This window comes from Oncorhynchus clarkii, chromosome 22, assembly GCF_045791955.1.
Source record: "Oncorhynchus clarkii lewisi isolate Uvic-CL-2024 chromosome 22, UVic_Ocla_1.0, whole genome shotgun sequence".
Classification (NCBI taxonomy): Eukaryota; Metazoa; Chordata; class Actinopteri; order Salmoniformes; family Salmonidae; genus Oncorhynchus; species Oncorhynchus clarkii.
In genome coordinates this window covers 15,763,096-15,780,933 of record NC_092168.1, presented here as the reverse complement: position 1 = coordinate 15,780,933, position 17,838 = coordinate 15,763,096, and the positions used below count along the sequence as shown (strand labels likewise).

General features: G+C 43.5%; 2 protein-coding genes and 1 pseudogene across 7 annotated transcripts in view; all 3 read left to right on the top strand.

The window, feature by feature from the left end:
• Positions 1-5,273, top strand: part of LOC139380474 (GTP binding protein 8) — a 21,612-nt gene extending 16,339 nt beyond the window's left edge. The window contains exons 6-8 of one of the 6 annotated variants that reach the window (XR_011628440.1): positions 346-461; positions 2,730-3,216; positions 4,093-4,240. Coding sequence is in view for 5 of the 6 variants with exons in the window: in XM_071123166.1 (XP_070979267.1) it covers positions 346-461; positions 1,165-1,267 (219 nt within the window). In the remaining variant the exon portion in view is untranslated. Of the gene's footprint in view, positions 1-345; positions 462-1,164; positions 1,830-2,729; positions 4,241-4,814; positions 4,922-5,151 lie in introns of those variants that run through there. The other 5 variants (XM_071123168.1, XM_071123166.1, XM_071123167.1 and 2 more) reach the window with 5 other exon arrangements.
• Positions 5,274-5,353: 80 nt separating this feature from the next.
• LOC139380473 (solute carrier family 10 member 2) lies at positions 5,354-9,794 on the top strand. The gene is made up of 6 exons (XM_071123164.1): positions 5,354-5,755; positions 6,151-6,269; positions 7,385-7,473; positions 7,619-7,794; positions 8,148-8,305; positions 8,615-9,794. The coding sequence occupies exons 1-6, from the start codon at positions 5,355-5,357 to the stop codon at positions 8,788-8,790; spliced, it is 1,119 nt and encodes a 372-aa protein (XP_070979265.1). The 5' UTR covers position 5,354; the 3' UTR covers positions 8,791-9,794.
• On the top strand, positions 8,958-17,798 carry LOC139380078 (toll-like receptor 13; annotated as a pseudogene).
• Positions 17,799-17,838: the final 40 nt, after the last annotated feature.

Sequence of the window (17,838 nt, the reverse complement as noted above, 5' to 3'; positions counted from 1 at the left end):
CTTAAATAAAGCTTATATCCACCTTGTGGAGCCACAACAGACTAAAGGACTGGTGTCAGATTAAAATGATCCCATTGATGTACTTACATGGAATGAATGGATGCACTCGTCATATTGCAAATAAAATCCAGGCCTAGCCCCTGCCACTTGCAGCATCCTAAACCACCCAGAAGATGAGCAAAAAGCGTTCGCTATTGTTCCTCAGAACCATTTGTTTTGCTTGGGAATTGGGAACACAGTGTCTGATTTAGACTAGGACACAATGAGAACCTGTTTATTCATTCATGATCGTATAGCCTATCAGAACTTGTTAATGAGGCATCTTTGTCATGGTGTGTGACGCAGATTGTGGTGACCAAGATCGATAAGTGCCGCCAGGGGGTGCTGTTGACTAACCTGCTGCAACTTCAGGACGCCATAACACAAACTGTTAGATGCTTCCCACAGCCCTTCCTGGTCAGGTGAGTCACCCACACACCCTACTATTTTCAGTAAATTGTGCACCATATATATCTCTCTTTTTAGACTGATGGCTTGTCACTGTGAACTTGCCATGTCAGAATGTCAATGTGATGTCAGAATTACACACACATCGTTATAGAGATCGCCTTTATAGTCCTAAACAATGTGTTACCTCTGGTTCGTACGGCCATTGCTATGACGGAAATGAATGGGGAAAGAGTGGGGTTTTGAGATAAATACCGAAAGTAAGGTTAACACAGGTTTAGGAGATGTTTTGTTCTGTGAGTTAATGACCTTTAGGAATTATGGAGCATTTATGTGCTTGTTTTGATTACATAAATGCTTAAAAATTCCCAAAAAGTGACGTTAGCTGATGAACATTATCTGATTAAAAAAATACATATGTCTTATACGTAATTTTTTTATCAGATAATCTTTATCAGCTAACGTCACTTTTGGGGAATTATGATGCATTTATGATCTCCTAATACCTTTTTGTATTTTCTGCATTTATCAGAAAACCCTCCAAAACCCCCATTCCTTTCCCCATAGGCTTAACAAGCCATGGCGGAGTTAGTGCTTACAAAAAGAAGCCATTACTATTGCTCAATATTCAAGGCCATGGAGTTAGTCAGTCTCACTTATTTGAAAAAAGACCGACTGACACACCCTCTCTCACTCATTTCACTCATGTCATTGTAGCAATCACATGACTAGACCAAGGTCGTCACAGATGGAATTGTCGTCGTCTACAGGAAGAAAGTGTGGCTGCATGCTGACTGCTTACATACAAAATGTACACTGAGTGTACAAAACATTCCATGACATAGACTGACCAGGTGAATCCAGGTGAAAGCTATGATCCCTTATTGATGTCACTTGTTAAATCCACTTCAAACAGTGTAGATGAAGAGGAGACAGGTTAAAGAAGCGCTTTTAAGCCTTGAGACAATTGAGACATGGATTTTGTATGTGTGCCATTCAGAGGGTGAGTGGACAAGACAAAATATTTAAGTGCCTTTTGAATGCTGAAGGGTTTTTCAAGCTCAACAGTTTCCCGTGTGTATCAAGAATGTGTGTACCACTCAAAGGACATCCAGCACACATGACCACTGTGGGAAGCATTGGAGTCAACATGGACCAGCATCTACACCTTGTAGTCCCTGCTACGACAAATTTGAAGCTGTTCTGAAGACAAAAGGGGGTGCAACTCAATATTAGGAAGGGGTTCTTCATGTTTGGTATAGTCTGTATTTAGATGAATAGTCTATGTAAGTATAAAAAAATGCAACAAAACATGAATTACATCAATGGATACAAAGACAGTACAGTATTCAATATTAGGAAGGTGTTCTTAATGTTTTGTACGCCATCATCTCAGATATTTCTTGTTCATCCTTTTCGATAATGGAACGATATGCTTCAGTTCCATCGTCATGCCAACCACACCATACAGTACGGTGATATTGTACTGTAAAATCTCTGTTGCCTTCACTGTATACCAGAAAGTGTGCCATCGTTTAGTGCTGTAGTTTGACTAACCTGTCTTCCTAATTCTTTAGGTGACAGGAAAGGACAGACTGGATTATGTCACAGTGCAGCTTACATGTTATCTTATGTAAGCTGCAGTGCAGTTCAGTCATCTTTATTGCAAACTGTGAAAGTGCACACATGCATTTGTGTAAATAAAACCTACCTATCTAATTGGGTCAGATGGCTATCAGTGATCAGATAAGACAAGATAATGGTGGCAGTGACACACACGTATGGTTGGGCACACACACACACACACATGGCCCTGACTGCACACTGTCATTGAAATTGGAGGGAGGGGAATGACCGTGTGCAGGAGTGACACTGTGTGTGTGAGAGATTGACTGACTATCACTCACACTCTCGGGCAAGGCCTTGGGGGTTTCGTCCGGCTGCACATTCCATAGAGGTTGAGTGTCGGAAGAATATCTCACACCAGTAACTAACTGATAACAGACCCACTGAGGTGCTACTCTACAGATACCAGCACACTAATGCGCTAATTTACTAACACGGAAGGGCCCCGTTATAATGGCTCGTAAACTGTACATACACATACCCTAGTATGTTAACTGTCATTCTTCACAGGTAGGCAAACCTACTTTCTCACTTCATTACTCTGTTGTGTATAGCAGGCCTTGCCAATTCTATACATGCAAATATGTTTGGATGTCTTCAAAAATTTGAAGCAGTTATATACTGATCTCTCTCTCTCTCTTTCTCCTAATCGACAGTTCTCTCCATTTTTCGGGGATATACCTGCTCCGTTGTTTCATTGCCCATGTGACCGGGAGCATTCAGCTGGGAGACACTTGTCAAAGCTGATCTGAGACCAGTTAACCACCTCTTCTCTTTGACTGCACACTCTGGAGCACAGCTGATAACTTGTTTGAGGAAGTATGAGATGATTCCAATCTATGAACACTCGCACCACTGATACAGTAGCCTATTGTGGACATATACTTGGTTCGTGTGCTGCTACAGTGTTTCGAGTCTAACCCCTAAACCATTATAACAAAGCAGACAGCTGATCTAAGATCTGATCCACTCCCTGTAAGTGCTTTCTTATGGACACGGTACTGTGACTCTACGGGAACTTTCACCTTGGGAACAGAGACGAACTAAAAGCTGACCTGAAGACAGTTTCCCAATAGAGCCGCTTCACCTTTAGTGTTTGTGTACATTGTTTACTATAGTCAGACTGCTATTTCTGTATATACCGTGAATTCTGAAAGTTTTCAGACCCCTTGACTTTTTCCACATTTTGTTACGTTAGACTTATTCTATCGATTCAGTTTTTTTTTTACCTCAATCTACACACAATACCCCATAATGACAAAGCAAAAACAGGTTTTTAGAAATGTTTTAAAATGTATTACAAATAAAAAAATGTAACTCACATTTACTTAGGTTTTCAGACCCAGTACTTTGAAACCCCTTTGGCAGCGATTGCAGCCTCGATTCTTTTTGGGTATGACGCTACAAGTTTAGCACACCTGTATTTCTGGAGCTCTGTCAGAGTGACCATCGGGTTCTTGGTAAGCTCCTTGACCAAGGCCCTTTTCCCCCAATTGCTCAGTTTTCCCGGGCGGCCAGCTCTGGGGAGAGTTGGTGGTTCCAAACTTTTACCATTTAAGAATAATGGAGGCCACTGTGTTCAGAAATTGTTTGGTAACCTTCTCCAAATCTGTGCCTCGACACAATCCTGTTTCAGAGCTCTACGGACAATTTCTTTGACCTCATGGTTTGGTTTTTGCTCTGACATGCACTGTCAACTGTGGGACCTTACACACAGCTGTGTGCCTTTCCAAATCATGTCCAATTGAATTGACCACAGGTGGACTCCAATCAAGTTGTAGAAACATCTCAAGGATGATCAGTGGAAACGGGATGCACCTGAGCTCAATTTCGAGTATAATAGCAAAGGGTCTAATTAGTTATGTAAATAAGGTATTTCTGTTTGTCATTGTTTGCAAAAAAAAATTAACTTTGTCATTCTGTGTAGATTGATGATGAAATGTTTTTATTTAATTGATTTTAGAATAATATATATAATATATATAATATAAGAATAATAAAAAATGTGGAAAAGGGAAGGGGTCTGAATACTTTCTGAATGCACTGTATGGTGATGGGAATATGTATTGTTTTAATTTTGTAATAAAAACTATAAAAGGAAACATTTTGTGTTGGTTGTTGTAGAAATATGGACCTAAATGGTCCTTTATAGTAAGCTACTGGTGGAGACTTTGTTAAACATTTCCCCTAGCATTTAATGAATGACAGAATTAATGGGGCAAGAAGGACTAAGGTAAGCAGAAACTCTTGTGTTTTGTGGGGAAAGTGGTCAGTTCTGGAGTACGACTGAACCAAGGTCTCATCTCAGGGAAGAATACGGTTACATTCATGTAATATCAACTGGATAGTTGCGTAAGAAGAACAACCTTGTTACAGACCTACAATATAATCAGATGGTTTGTGATACATTTGAGGCACAGTAATACGACTGATTATATAGTGAAATGTGAGGCACACATACGTTGTCACAGTTTTTGTGCTGTAACACATTATTTCCATGTTTTTTTGTTGACATATCTATCCATCTACTTGGTTGATATTATATTATTATTTTCCAGGGTATGAATTTCACGATGTCTCATTTTCTTTCTCCAAACGATAGAAGCGTGAATACCTCAGGTACTTTTTGGGTCCTTGTCTTCCTCTAACAGCTAAATGGGTACGAGGCTTATACTATGTCATTTTTGTGTCTTTCAGTGACAGACACTGTCACTGTCTAGCTTCTTTTTTTTTCCCCATAGTGGGTCCAACACCCAGGGACTTTTTCCAGTCCTACTCTTTTACAGTCCCACTGGGGAGAGGTGACGCACACCAGACAGGACCTTGTGCCCGCGCTCAACACGTACAGGTAGGCATCATCGCTCCTTTGGTGGCGGTACCAGGATGATGATGTTGCATGGCTGTGATTGGAAGAGGACAATAAAATTTAAGAGCTGAGTGATAAAAAAAAAAAGTAAGATGGTGCAATTTACGTTTATTGTAAGTTTAATCAATGACTGTCTTTTTCTGCATTCGCTTTGGACACTGACCTCATAAACGTTAGGCACAAGTTAATTATTATTATATATATTTTTTTAGGTAGGTCTTAAAGGCCTGGAGGGGAGAGGTGTATGGTCTCAGTGCAGCCCTCGTCACCGTGGATACAGGAGGGAGGAGAGCCGAAGGAGTCTTAAAAGAACGCAACGCCACAGGACAGACGACTTCTCTCCACCCCCCCGCACTCTGGAATTCTTCTATTGGGTTCCTTTTTAGATTTATTTTTTTAGTCCCCTTTCTCCACTATGAACACACCAATGACAACGGCTGCCGTGGCGTTGGCCACCTGCCACACCAACGCCACGATATGCTCGGGCACGTCGTGCCTGGTGGCTCCCAGCAACTACAACGAGAACCTGAGCCTAGTTCTCAGCATCGTGCTGACCGTCATGCTGGCCATGGTCATGTTCTCCATGGGCTGCACCGTGGAGGCCGGAAAGCTGTGGGGACACATCAAGAGGCCATGGGGAATTTTTATCGGCTTCTTGTGCCAGTTCGGCATCATGCCCTTCACCGCCTTCGCCCTGTCGCTGGCCTTCAACGTGCTGCCCGTGCAGGCCGTCGTCATCATCATCATGGGCTGCTGTCCCGGTGGCTCCAGCTCTAATATCATTGCCTACTGGCTGGATGGAGACATGGACCTCAGGTGAGACTGACTGGAAGCAGTAACACTCTTAGATGAAGAAGAATGGGGGGGGGAAATGGTTCCAAAAGAGTTCTCCGGCTGTCCTCGTAGGATAACTATTTTGGATTCCGGGTAGAACACTTTTGGGTTCCATGTAGAACCCTCTGTGGAATAGAACCGAAAACGGTTCTACCTGGAACAGAAAAGGGTTCTTAAGAGATCTCCTATGGGGACAGCCGGAGAACCCTTTTAGGTTCTAGATACCACATTTCCCCCCCTATGAGTACATGTTATTTGTTTGATGATTTAGCCTACTTTCAAGTTTTGCCTTTGGTACTATGTTTTTGAGTACTTTTATGCGAGTGTGTTTCTATCGTGATCCAGCGTACTAATGTTGTGTGTTTTCCCCGCCCTAGTATCAGCATGACAGCCTGCTCCTCTGTCCTGGCCCTGGGGATGATGCCTCTGTGTCTGCTCATCTACACGTCTGTCTGGACCTCTGCTGACACCATCCAGATCCCCTACCAAAGCATAGGTAGCTACCAAATACTAAAATAAACCATTCCATACAGGGGCATATGCATTGATGTACCATCTACACAATGTATTGGTGGGAATGCTTTTGTACAGCACTCTTTAGATTCCATCTAGCAGCACAGGAACATATCAGTTGTATAGATTTCCACATATAGATTGTATTTCTATGTGTTAGAACACTGTTAGAAATGCTAAAACATTTGGATCCTTATAGCAGCTTACGTACACGACATGACCAAAAGTATGTGGACACCTGCTCGTCAAACATCTCTTTCCAAAATCATTGGCATTAATATGGAGTTGGTCCCCCCCTTTGCTGCTATAACAGCCCCCACTCTTCTGGGAAGGCATCCCACTAGATGTTGGAACATTGCTGTGGGGACTTACATCCATTCAGCCACCAGAACATTAGTGAGGTTGGGCAATTAGGCCTGGCCCGCAGTCGGCGTTCCAATTCATTCCAAAGGTTTTTGATGGGGTTGAAGGTCAGGGCTCTGTGCAGGCCAGTCAAGTTCTTCTACTCCGATCTCGACAAACCTTTTCTCAATGGACCTCACTTTGTGCACAGTGGCAATGTCATGCTGAAACAGGAAAGGACCTTCCCCAAACTGTTGCAACAAAGTTGGAAGCACAGATTTGTCTAGAATGTCATTGTATGCTGTAGCATTAAGATTTCTCTTCACTGGAAGTAAGGGGCCTAGCCCAAACCATGAAAAACATTATTCCTCCTCCACCAAACTTTACAGTTGGCATAATGCATTGGGCAGGTAGTCTCCTGGCATCCGCCAAACCCAAATCGGACTGCCAGATGGTGAAGCGTGAGAGCGTGTTTTACACCGCTCCAGAGGCCAATGGCGGCGAGCTTTACACCGCTCCAGAGGCCAATGGCGGCGAGCTTTACACCGCTCCAGAGGCCAATGGCGGCGAGCTTTACACCGCTCCAGAGGCCAATGGCGGCGAGCTTTACACCGCTCCAGCCGACGCTTGGCATTGCACATGTTGATCGGCCACGGAAACCCCTTTCATGAAGCTCCCGACAAACAGTTCTGGTGCTGACATTGCTTCCAGAGGCAGTTGGGAAGATGATGACAGATTGTATATCTTCGTCTCCAGGTATCACTTTGGTGTCCCTCCTCATCCCTGTCGCCCTGGGAATCTACGTCAAAAACAAGTGGCCCGAAATAGCCAAAAAGATCCTCAAGGTAAGATTAAACTCCTCGCACTGCACACAGCTGGTTTTGTTCCACACTACTGCTACACTATACACTTCTAGGTTGTTATTCCGGGTTCAATAGTGTGCATGCGATTTGTGGATTCAAATCAAGTCTGTAAAATGTGTGTTTGCAGGTGGGTTCCATAGTTGGCCTCCTCCTCATCATCATAATTGCGGTGGTTGGTGGGGTGCTGTACCAGTCCTCCTGGACCATCTCTCCCTCTCTCTGGATCATCGGAGCCATCTACCCCTTCGTAGGCTTCACCCTGGGCTTCTTCATGGCCCGCTTTGTAGGACAACCCTGGCACAGGTACTACTGCAATATTATATGATTCATGATAGTCCAGTCTTAATATTGTACCTAGCTGATAAAATCCAAGTTACCATTGCAGTAAAAGGTGTTGATAACGCCTACCTGAATTATACTTGAATAACCTGAATGAGTTATTCCTTTTGTCTCCTCTCTGGAAATGCCTTAACATTCAAGTTCATGTAAACACTACAGGACCAGATGTGCAAGGTACTCCCACAGACGCTACAATGAAAACCATCCAGTGCATTTTAACAGAGCAGAAGGTTCTTCATAAGCACGCCAGTCAAGCGGAGCCCTTCGTCGCTCCATGGAACCTACTGTAGTTAACAAGCCCTTCGATTGTGTTTAAGGTGTCGTACCATCGCCCTGGAGACAGGCTTCCAGAACTCCCAGTTGTGCAGCACCATCGTCCAGCTGTCGTTCTCCCCTGAAGACCTGGAGGTCATGTTCGCCTTCCCGCTCATCTACAGCATCTTCCAACTGGTGGTGGCTGTCATGTCTGTTGGAGGTGGGTCAGCTTATACCGCTGTTGAAGAGCTAATGTCAATATTGATATGCTATCAAAAGTTTTGAATGGTTTTGTGGTCGACTTATCAATGTATAGTAGGCCTATGGTCTGGTATTTTCTACCGTGTGTTATCTATATTCCCAACAGTTATTTGTCATTCTAGCTAATGATTGATTGCCCGGGTGCCAGTCTGATCATTAACTTCTCTCAGACTATATTATTGATGCTTTTCAGTGCTTATTTAGATTGAGAATTTGTGGCTGTAAAGGCACACAGTAGGTGTAACAGGAGTGGTTCTGCTTCCTACAGCTTACCGGATGTATAAGAGGATGTGTGGAGCAGGTTCATCTGAGTTAGACAGCGAGGGAGCAGAGGGGGATGCTGAGGCACCTAAGGATAAGCAGAAGTACGCCCTGGAAAATGGAGGCTTCGAGTGCGACGAGAATGGCAACAATGGAGAAAAGGGCAAGATCACCCAGATGTGAGCACGGACAGGCCGCGGGACTCTGACAGCAGCATGCAGCGACCTGGGTGCAATACCGTACCTACATCCTTCCCACTCAATCACACCACACACACACACACTGACCTTAACAGGCTGAAATTGTGCGTTACAGGGTCCTGCCATTTTAAAAAGTGAGGTATTCTCAACATGGGAGAGGTTTCTGTGAAGCTTTACTTCATAACAACAAAAGAAACCACAATCTTCAGGGGTAGGAAGCCATCTCAGATCCTGAATGAAGTCCGTGTATACCTGCAGTGTATACCTCGTGAAGGCCAGCAGGGTTGCAGTGTGGTAGTGACTGAGGCGAGGTATTGTGAGATTTGTTGAGTGGTGAGAGACAGAGGAAACTGTTCACTATGAAAAGGTTTCTGTCTAGTCACTCCTGTCAGAACTACAATAACTTTTTCAATATTTATATTTGCAAACCAGTCAACCTAAACTAATTTATTAGTCCATGTCGTAGGACTCATGACACACACACACACCAGCATTAAGACATTATATTGAGTTTTAAATGGACCCCTCCAGGATATTTTACACATGGCTCATATTTTATCATTTGTATGTTAAAGCAACAACAAAAATACATTACAAGTCTTCCTGACTAATACAAGTGTTGTACTGAACATTCATTTAGTTTTAAATTATTAGACAGTACATTTGAACCATATTTATGAATGTACTGTCTTTGTATCCATTAGTGTAATTCATGTTTTGGCGCATATTTTTTAACATTTACATAGATGAATAGACTAAATACAGACTATACCAAACATGAAGAACCCCTTCCTAATATTAAGTTGCACCCCCTTTTGTCTTCAGAACAGCTTCAATTTGTCGTAGCAGGGACTACAAGGTGTAGATGCTGGTCCATGTTGACTCCAATGCTTCCCACAGTGGCCATGTGTGCTGGATGTCCTTTGGGTGGTACACACATTCTTGATACACACGGGAAACTGTTGTGTGAAAAACCCAGCAGCAGTGCAGTTCTTGACACAACCCGGTGCACCAGGCACCTACTAACATATCGGGTTCAAAGGCACTTAAATCTTTTGTCTTGCCCATTCACGTTCTGAATGGCACACATACAAAATCAATTGTCTCAAGGTTTAAAACAAAAAAAAAATCCTTCTTTAACCTGTCTCCTCCCCTTCATCTACACTGATTGAAGTGGATCTAACAAGGGACATCAATAAGGGATCATAGCTTTTACCTGGTTAGTCTAAGTCATGGAAAGAGCAGGTGTTCATAATGTTAGGTATACTCAGTATATATATCTGTGACGAACACTCCACATTGCACCGCACCTTAGTTGTTCTCTTTGTCTTTTACACAGAGGCTAGTTGCTAGTGTGTTGTCTTAAAGAAGGTACCTACCCACCTGATCTTTTGATGTGTAAATGTACCCGGAAATGAAATAAAGGTGAACATTTGAAGTGGTCTATCAAGAGTTTTAATAAAATATATATTTCATGACAAACTGCAGATCCTTTAGTGAGACTTATCTTCTGACATCTATCACATCCAAACATATGCTTCATGTGAATGGTCTTTCTTTTAAAAACATTTTTTTAAAGGTGATACAAATATACAGAATTTCTCTTTTAAGACGGGTTTAAAAACACTTCCAAAGCTGTTTTAACAAAGACATCTTCCATGTGGTATCACAGACCTGGTAATGTATGTATCCACCCCCCTTATCCATTCATACAACTGTCTACAGTGGGACGGTACTGTACAAATAGGGTACTGCTCCTCAGATGTACACAGACCTCAACTACAAGTCTGTGATGATCAGAGAAGTTATTGCAGCCCTGCCCTCATTTCCTAATTGACTGTGGGACTTTTGTACTTTCATTTACAGAACCAAACTAACCATTCGATAATTACTTTGTAACCTTGAGTACCTTTCAACTGAAGGGTGAACAACAAAAAGCTGTGAGGAGTTAGTCACCAATGGCGGCATCTGACATAAAAGCTAAGACTATTGTTTGCAGCACTCCCAAGGGTGTTACTGTATCAAACCAAAGTTTTACAGATTTCAACCAAAACCAAACTTCTGACAATCACCTGAATAGATTTGACTCGTTGGGAGAGATGAAGGCTGTGTCTGCTCCAGTGGATTCAGAGTGTTAGTGGATGGATGCTTCCTAAATGCTACATTTTTTGACAGTGATGAAGACTTGACTGCCTGGAACTGTCCTCATGCAAAACAGTACACTGCTGCCTGTCAAGATGTCACAGCCAACGAGGAAGGATCTACTTCTTCGACTTCCCCCTAATATCAAACACCTTCTGCATATCCATGAAATTTGGTCAAACTAGTTCCATGTGTCTGGGCTTTTTGTCTCAGTTTCAAGATCTGGAGTACCTTTCTATTAGTGGTTGTCTCAAATACTTTCAACCACCAATAGCTAGAGCCTTCCAAATCTGCAAAAGGTGTATTTGAATGAGCCAATTATCATTTGGGTAGTGTGATTGTCATTTTGGGCCTCACACATTCAGAGATGTAGTCAAGTTGTCATTTGACCATATTTGGTTATAGGCTATCAGCAATGGTACCAGATTGAATTTCATTTATTTAACTAGGCAAGTCAGTAAAACGTCAAAAACGTATTTACAATGACGGCCTACCAAAAGTTAAAAGGCCTCCTGCAGGGGGCGGGGGCCTGGGATTCAAAATAAATACAATATAAATGTAGGACAAAACACACATCACAACAAGAGAGACAACACAACACTACATAAAGAGAGACCTATAAGACAACACAGTGTGGTAGGAGGACAAATATGGTAAAAACATTATTGGGCACAGACAACTACACAAAGGGCAAGAAGGTAGAGACAACAATGCATCACACAAAGCAGCCACAACTGTCAACAAGAATCAAATCAAATCAAATCAAATTTTATTTGTCACATACACATGGTTAGCAGATGTTAATGCGAGTGTAGCGAAATGCTTGTGCTTCTAGTTCCGACAATGCAGTAATAACAAGTAATCTAACTAACAATTCCAAAACTACTGTCTTGTACACAGTGTAAGGGGATAAAGAATATGTACATAAGGATATATGAATGAGTGATGGTACAGAGCAGCATAGGCAAGATACAGTAGATGGTATCGAGTACAGTATGTACAAATGAGATGAGTATGTAAACAAAGTGGCATAGTTTAAAGTGGCTAGTGATACATGTATTACATAAGGATACAGTCGATGATATAGAGTACAGTATATACGTATGCATATGAGATGAATAATGTAGGGTAATTATATAAGGTAGCATTGTTTAAAGTGGCTAGTGATATATTTACATCATTTCCCATCAATTCCCATTATTAAAGTGGCTGGAGTTGAGTCAGTGTCAGTGTGTTGGCAGCAGCCACTCAGTGTTAGTGGTGGCTGTTTAACAGTCTGATGGCCTTGAGATAGAAGCTGTTTTTCAGTCTCTCGGTCCCAGCTTTGATGCACCTGTACTGACCTCGCCTTCTGGATGATAGCGGGGTGAACAGGCAGTGGCTCGGGTGGTTGATGTCCTTGATGATCTTTATGGCCTTCCTGTGACATCGGGTGGTGTAGGTGTCCTGGAGGGCAGGTAGTTTGCCCCCGGTGATGCGTTGTGCAGACCTCACTACCCTCTGGAGAGCCTTACGGTTGAGGGCGGTGCAGTTGCCATACCAGGCGGTGATACAGCCCGCCAGGATGCTCTCGATTGTGCATCTGTAGAAGTTTGTGAGTGCTTTTGGTGACAAGCCGAATTTCTTCAGCCTCCTGAGGTTGAAGAGGCGCTGCTGCGCCTTCTTCACGATGCTGTCTGTGTGAGTGGACCAATTCAGTTTGTCTGTGATGTGTATGCCGAGGAACTTAAAACTTGCTACCCTCTCCACTACTGTTCCATCGATGTGGATAGGGGGGTGTTCCCTCTGCTGTTTCCTGAAGTCCACAATCATCTCCTTAGTTTTGTTGACGTTGAGTGTGAGGTTATTTTCCTGACACCACACTCTGAGGGCCCTCACCTCCTCCCTGTAGGCCGTCTCGTCGTTGTTGGTAATCAAGCCTACCACTGTTGTGTCGTCCGCAAACTTGATGATTGAGTTGGAGGCGTGCGTGGCCACGCAGTCGTGGGTGAACAGGGAGTACAGGAGAGGGCTCAGAACGCACCCTTGTGGGGCCCCAGTGTTGAGGATCAGCGGGGAGGAGATGTTGTTGCCTTCCCTCACCACCTGGGGGCGGCCCGTCAGGAAGTCCAGTACCCAGTTGCACAGGGCGGGGTCGAGACCCAGGGTCTCGAGCTTGATGACGAGCTTGGAGGGTACTATGGTGTTGAATGCCGAGCTGTAGTCGATGAACAGCATTCTCACATAGGTATTCCTCTTGTCCAGATGGGTTAGGGCAGTGTGCAGTGTGGTTGAGATTGCATCGTCTGTGGACCTATTTGGGCGGTAAGCAAATTGGAGTGGGTCTAGGGTGTCAGGTAGGGTGGAGGTGATATGGTCCTTGACTAGTCTCTCAAAGCACTTCATGATGACGGATGTGAGTGCTACGGGGCGGTAGTCGTTTAGCTCAGTTACCTTAGCTTTCTTGGGAACAGGAACAATGGTGGCCCTCTTGAAGCATGTGGGAACAGCAGACTGGTATAGGGATTGATTGAATATGTCCGTAAACACACCGGCCAGTTGGTCTGCGCATGCTCTGAGGGCGCGGCTGGGGATGCCGTCTGGGCCTGCAGCCTTGCGAGGGTTAACACGTTTAAATGTCTTACTCACCTCGGCTGCAGTGAAGGAGAGACCGCATGTTTTCGTTGCAGGCCGTGTCAGTGGCACTGTATTGTCCTCAAAGCGGGCAAAAAAGTTATTTAGTCTGCCTGGGAGCAAGACATCCTGGTCCGTGACTGGGCTGGATTTCTTCCTGTAGTCCGTGATTGACTGTAGACCCTGCCACATGCCTCTTGTGTCTGAGCCGTTGAATTGAGATTCTACTTTGTCTCTGTACTGGCGCTTAGCTTGTTTGATAGCCTTGCTTAGGGAATAGCTGCACTGTTTGTATTCGGTCATGTAACCAGACACCTTGCCCTGATTAAAAGCAGTGGTTCGCGCTTTCAGTTTCACACGAATGCTGCCATCAATCCACGGTTTCTGGTTAGGGAATGTTTTAATCGTTGCTATGGGAACGACATCTTCAACGCACGTTCTAATGAACTCGCACACCGAATCAGCGTATTCGTCAATGTTGTTATCTGACGCAATACGAAACATCTCCCAGTCCACGTGATGGAAGCAGTCTTGGAGTGTGGAGTCAGCTTGGTCGGACCAGCTTGGACAGACCTCAGCGTGGGAGCCTCTTGTTTTAGTTTCTGTCTGTAGGCAGGGATCAACAAAATGGAGTCGTGGTCAGCTTTTCCGAAAGGGGGGCGGGGCAGGGCCTTATATGCGTCGCGGAAGTTAGAGTAACAATGATCCAAGGTCTTTCCACCCCTGGTTGCGCAATCAATATGCTGATAAAATTTAGGGAGTCTTGTTTTCAGATTAGCCTTGTTAAAATCCCCAGCTACAATGAATGCAGCCTCCGGATAAATCGTTTCCAGTTTGCAGAGAGTTAAATAAAGTTTGTTCAGAGCCATCGATGTGTCTGCTTGGGGGGGGGTATATACGGCTGTGATTATAATCAAAGAGAATTCTCTTGGTAGATAATGCGGTCTACATTTGATTGTGAGGAATTCTAAATCAGGTGAACAGAAGGATTTGAGTTCCTGTATGTTTCTTTCATCACACCATGTCACGTTGGCCATGAGGCATACGCCCCCGCCCCTCTTCTTACCAGAAAGATGTTTGTTTCTGTCAGCGCGATGCGTGGAGAAACCCGTTGGCTGCACCGCTTCGGATAGAGTCTCTCCAGTGAGCCATGTTTCAGTGAAGCAAAGGACGTTACAGTCTCTGATGTCCCTCTGGAATGCTACCCTTGCTCGGATTTCATCAACCTTGTTGTCAAGAGACTGGACATTGGCAAGAAGAATGCTAGGGAGTGGTGCACGGTGTGCCCGTCTCCGGAGTCTGACCAGAAGACCGCCTCGTTTCCCTCTCTTTCGGAGGCGTTTTTTTGGGTCGCTGCATAGGATCCACTCCGTTGTCCTGTTTGTAAGGCAGAACACAGGGTCCGCGTCGCGAAAAACATATTCTTGGTCGTACTGATGGTGAGTTGACGCTGATCTTATATTCAGTAGTTCTTCTCGACTGTATGTAATGAAACCTAAGATGACCTGGGGTACTAATGTAAGAAATAACACGTAAAAAAACAAAAAACTGCATAGTTTCCTAGGAACGCGAAGCGAGGCGTCCATCTCTGTCGGCGCTCTTATTCCAAGAGCGCCGACAAAGACTGTCCATGATTGAGTCTTTGAATGAAGAGATTGAGATAAAGCTGTCCAGTTTGAGTGTTTGTTGCAGCTCGTTCCAGTCGCTAGCTGCAGCGAACTGAAAAGAGGAGCCACCCATGGATGTGTGTGCTTTGGGGACCTTTAACAGAATGTGACTGGCAGAACGGGTGTTGTAAGTGGAGGATGAGGGCTGCAGTAGATATCTCAGATAGGGGGAGTGAGGCCTAAGAGGGTTTTATAAATAAGCATCAACCAGTGGGTCTTGCTACGGTATAGAGATGACCAGTTTACAGAGGAGTATAGTGCAGTGATGTGTCCTATAAGGAGCATTGATGGCAAATCTGATGGCTGAATGGTAAAGAAAATCTAGCCGCTTGAGAGCACCCTTACCTGCCAATCTATAAATTGTCTCCGTAATCTAGCATGGGTAGGATGGTCATCTGAATCAGGGTTAGTTTGGCAGCTGGGTTGAAAGAGGAGCGATTACAATAGAGGAAACCAAGTCTAGATTTAACTTCAGCCTGCAGCTTTGACATGTGCTGAGAGGAGGACAGTGTACCGTCTAGCCATACTCCCAAGTACTTGTATGAGGTGACTACCACAAGCTCTAAACCCTCAGGAGGTAGTAATCAAACCTGTGGGGAGAGGGGCATTCTTTTTACCATGACCTTTGTTTTGGAGGTGTTCAGAACAAGGTTAAGGGTAGAGAAAGCTTGTTGGACACTTTGATGTAGAGCATTTAACATAAAATCTGGGGAGGGGCCAGCTGAGTATACGACCCTATCATCTGCATATAAATGGATGAGAGAGCTTCCTACTGCCTGAGCTATGTTGTTGATGTAGATTAAGAGTGTGGGGCCTAGGATTGAGCCTTGGGGTATTCCCTTGGTGACAGGCAGTGGCTGAGACAGCAGATTTTCTGACTTTATTCACTGCACTCTTTGAGAGAGGTAGTTAGCAAACCAGGCCAAAGACCCCTCAGAGACACCAGTACTCCTTAGCCGGCCCACATGAATGGAATTGTCTACCGTATCAAAAGCTTTGGCCAAGTCAATAAAAATAGCGGCACAATATTGCTTATAATCAAGGGCAATGGTGACATCATTGAAGACCTTTAAGGTTGCAGTGACACATCCATTACCTGGGCGGAAACCAGATGTTTTCCATGGCATACCTCAGTTACAAAGTGTTTCCATTAGTGAACCCTGTGTAGATGATTTGTCCGAGATACTATGCAGAGTAACGAATATAAAGTCACTTACAGAGCTATATGTGGAGGCACCAGTGATAAAATCGCTAAACCAATCAAACCGTTCGATCTTAGAACACCAACGAAAGTCTCTGTTTTGATTAACCTAACAATCATTAAGTTATCAAATAACACATATAGAAGAAGGTGCCACTGTCTTGTCTCCAGAACCTGACAACTTTTAAACTAGGGCTCAGCCAGGAAATACTATTGCGCCTTCCCCTATCTGGCATTAAGAAAATACAGTCCTAGAGTTTATCTAGTAATGAATTAGATTGAGAATATCTGTAATATAGTGTTTTTGCTTTCAATCAAGGAAATCAGTTTGGAATATACCACTATAAGTAGCAATGTCCAGTGTTGAATCATGCATTGGGCTGAAATATTTGCATTTAAAAAGGTAAATCCTACTTCACATTTTAAATGGAATTTTATATAGTCTCAAATACCTTAATAAATTAGATTAGGCCAGACACAAAATAGACCCAATCTCTGCTTTTTCCAAAATCAACAATTACATGGATAACACATCAAATTTTATTGGGAAATAATCTAGAAATGCTTTTTGCAAAACAGTTCAGCTGTTTTGAGAAGCTGCAGAATCGGGTTTTATCACTGAATTTAATTTCACACAGTGAAGACTTTGATTTCCTGGGATTGACAAATCTGGAGCTCTTAGACATTACACAAAATAAAATGAAGAGATGCATGCAAACATGTTTACTGGTTTACATAGTTTGGCATTAGACCTGAGGGACAATCCACTGATTCTCACTATTGAGGCAATGTCTTTCACACACCTCATGTGTTTCTGGGGAACTTGAACTTTCCACCTACAGAACCTGTGTTCAAGCTGAATCTGACACTCATATTTGGCGACATTCTGAGGCAGCGGACTCTTCTGTACATTAGTTCAGGTATGAGGCCAATGCAGTTGATAATTGGCATTAATGTCACGTCCAAACACAATCTGAGTCTCCAGCTCAAAGGCCAGACTGTGTCATTTGAGGACTGTGACAGACCTTTCTTTGAGTCTGTCATTTATCTTTAATGCTGAAGAATTCCTTTGTGGATCTGAATTCATGGGAAAGTACTTCATATAATTGGAAAGACTTGAGTACAGATCTAAGCTTTCAGCTAAAAGTGGTTGATTTAACATCAAGCAGCTGATTCCCCTGAGAAAACTGACTAAATACGGGCGGATCTTTCAATACAGATTACTGCCAACATTTTTCACAACCTGACCAAACTGAATGTTCTGAAACTTTCAAACTGCAGGATTGACTCAAGGGAAGTTTAACAAAATACTTGATATCTTCGAAAACATCCTATTTGCGTATCGAGAACATTTATAATATATTCTAGCTTTACTGAACCTCTCTAGCCTTTATTTAATACACTACAA

Excerpts from the sequence above, each read along its gene's own strand:
- LOC139380473 (XM_071123164.1), top strand. The coding sequence starts at position 5,355 with ATGAACACACCAATGACAACGGCTGCCGTGGCGTTGGCCACCTGCCAC. Across the intron at positions 6,270-7,384 it reads GATCCCCTACCAAAGCATAG|GTATCACTTTGGTGTCCCTC; the intron begins GTAGCTACCAAA and ends CTTCGTCTCCAG. Across the intron at positions 7,795-8,147 it reads GTAGGACAACCCTGGCACAG|GTGTCGTACCATCGCCCTGG; the intron begins GTACTACTGCAA and ends ATTGTGTTTAAG.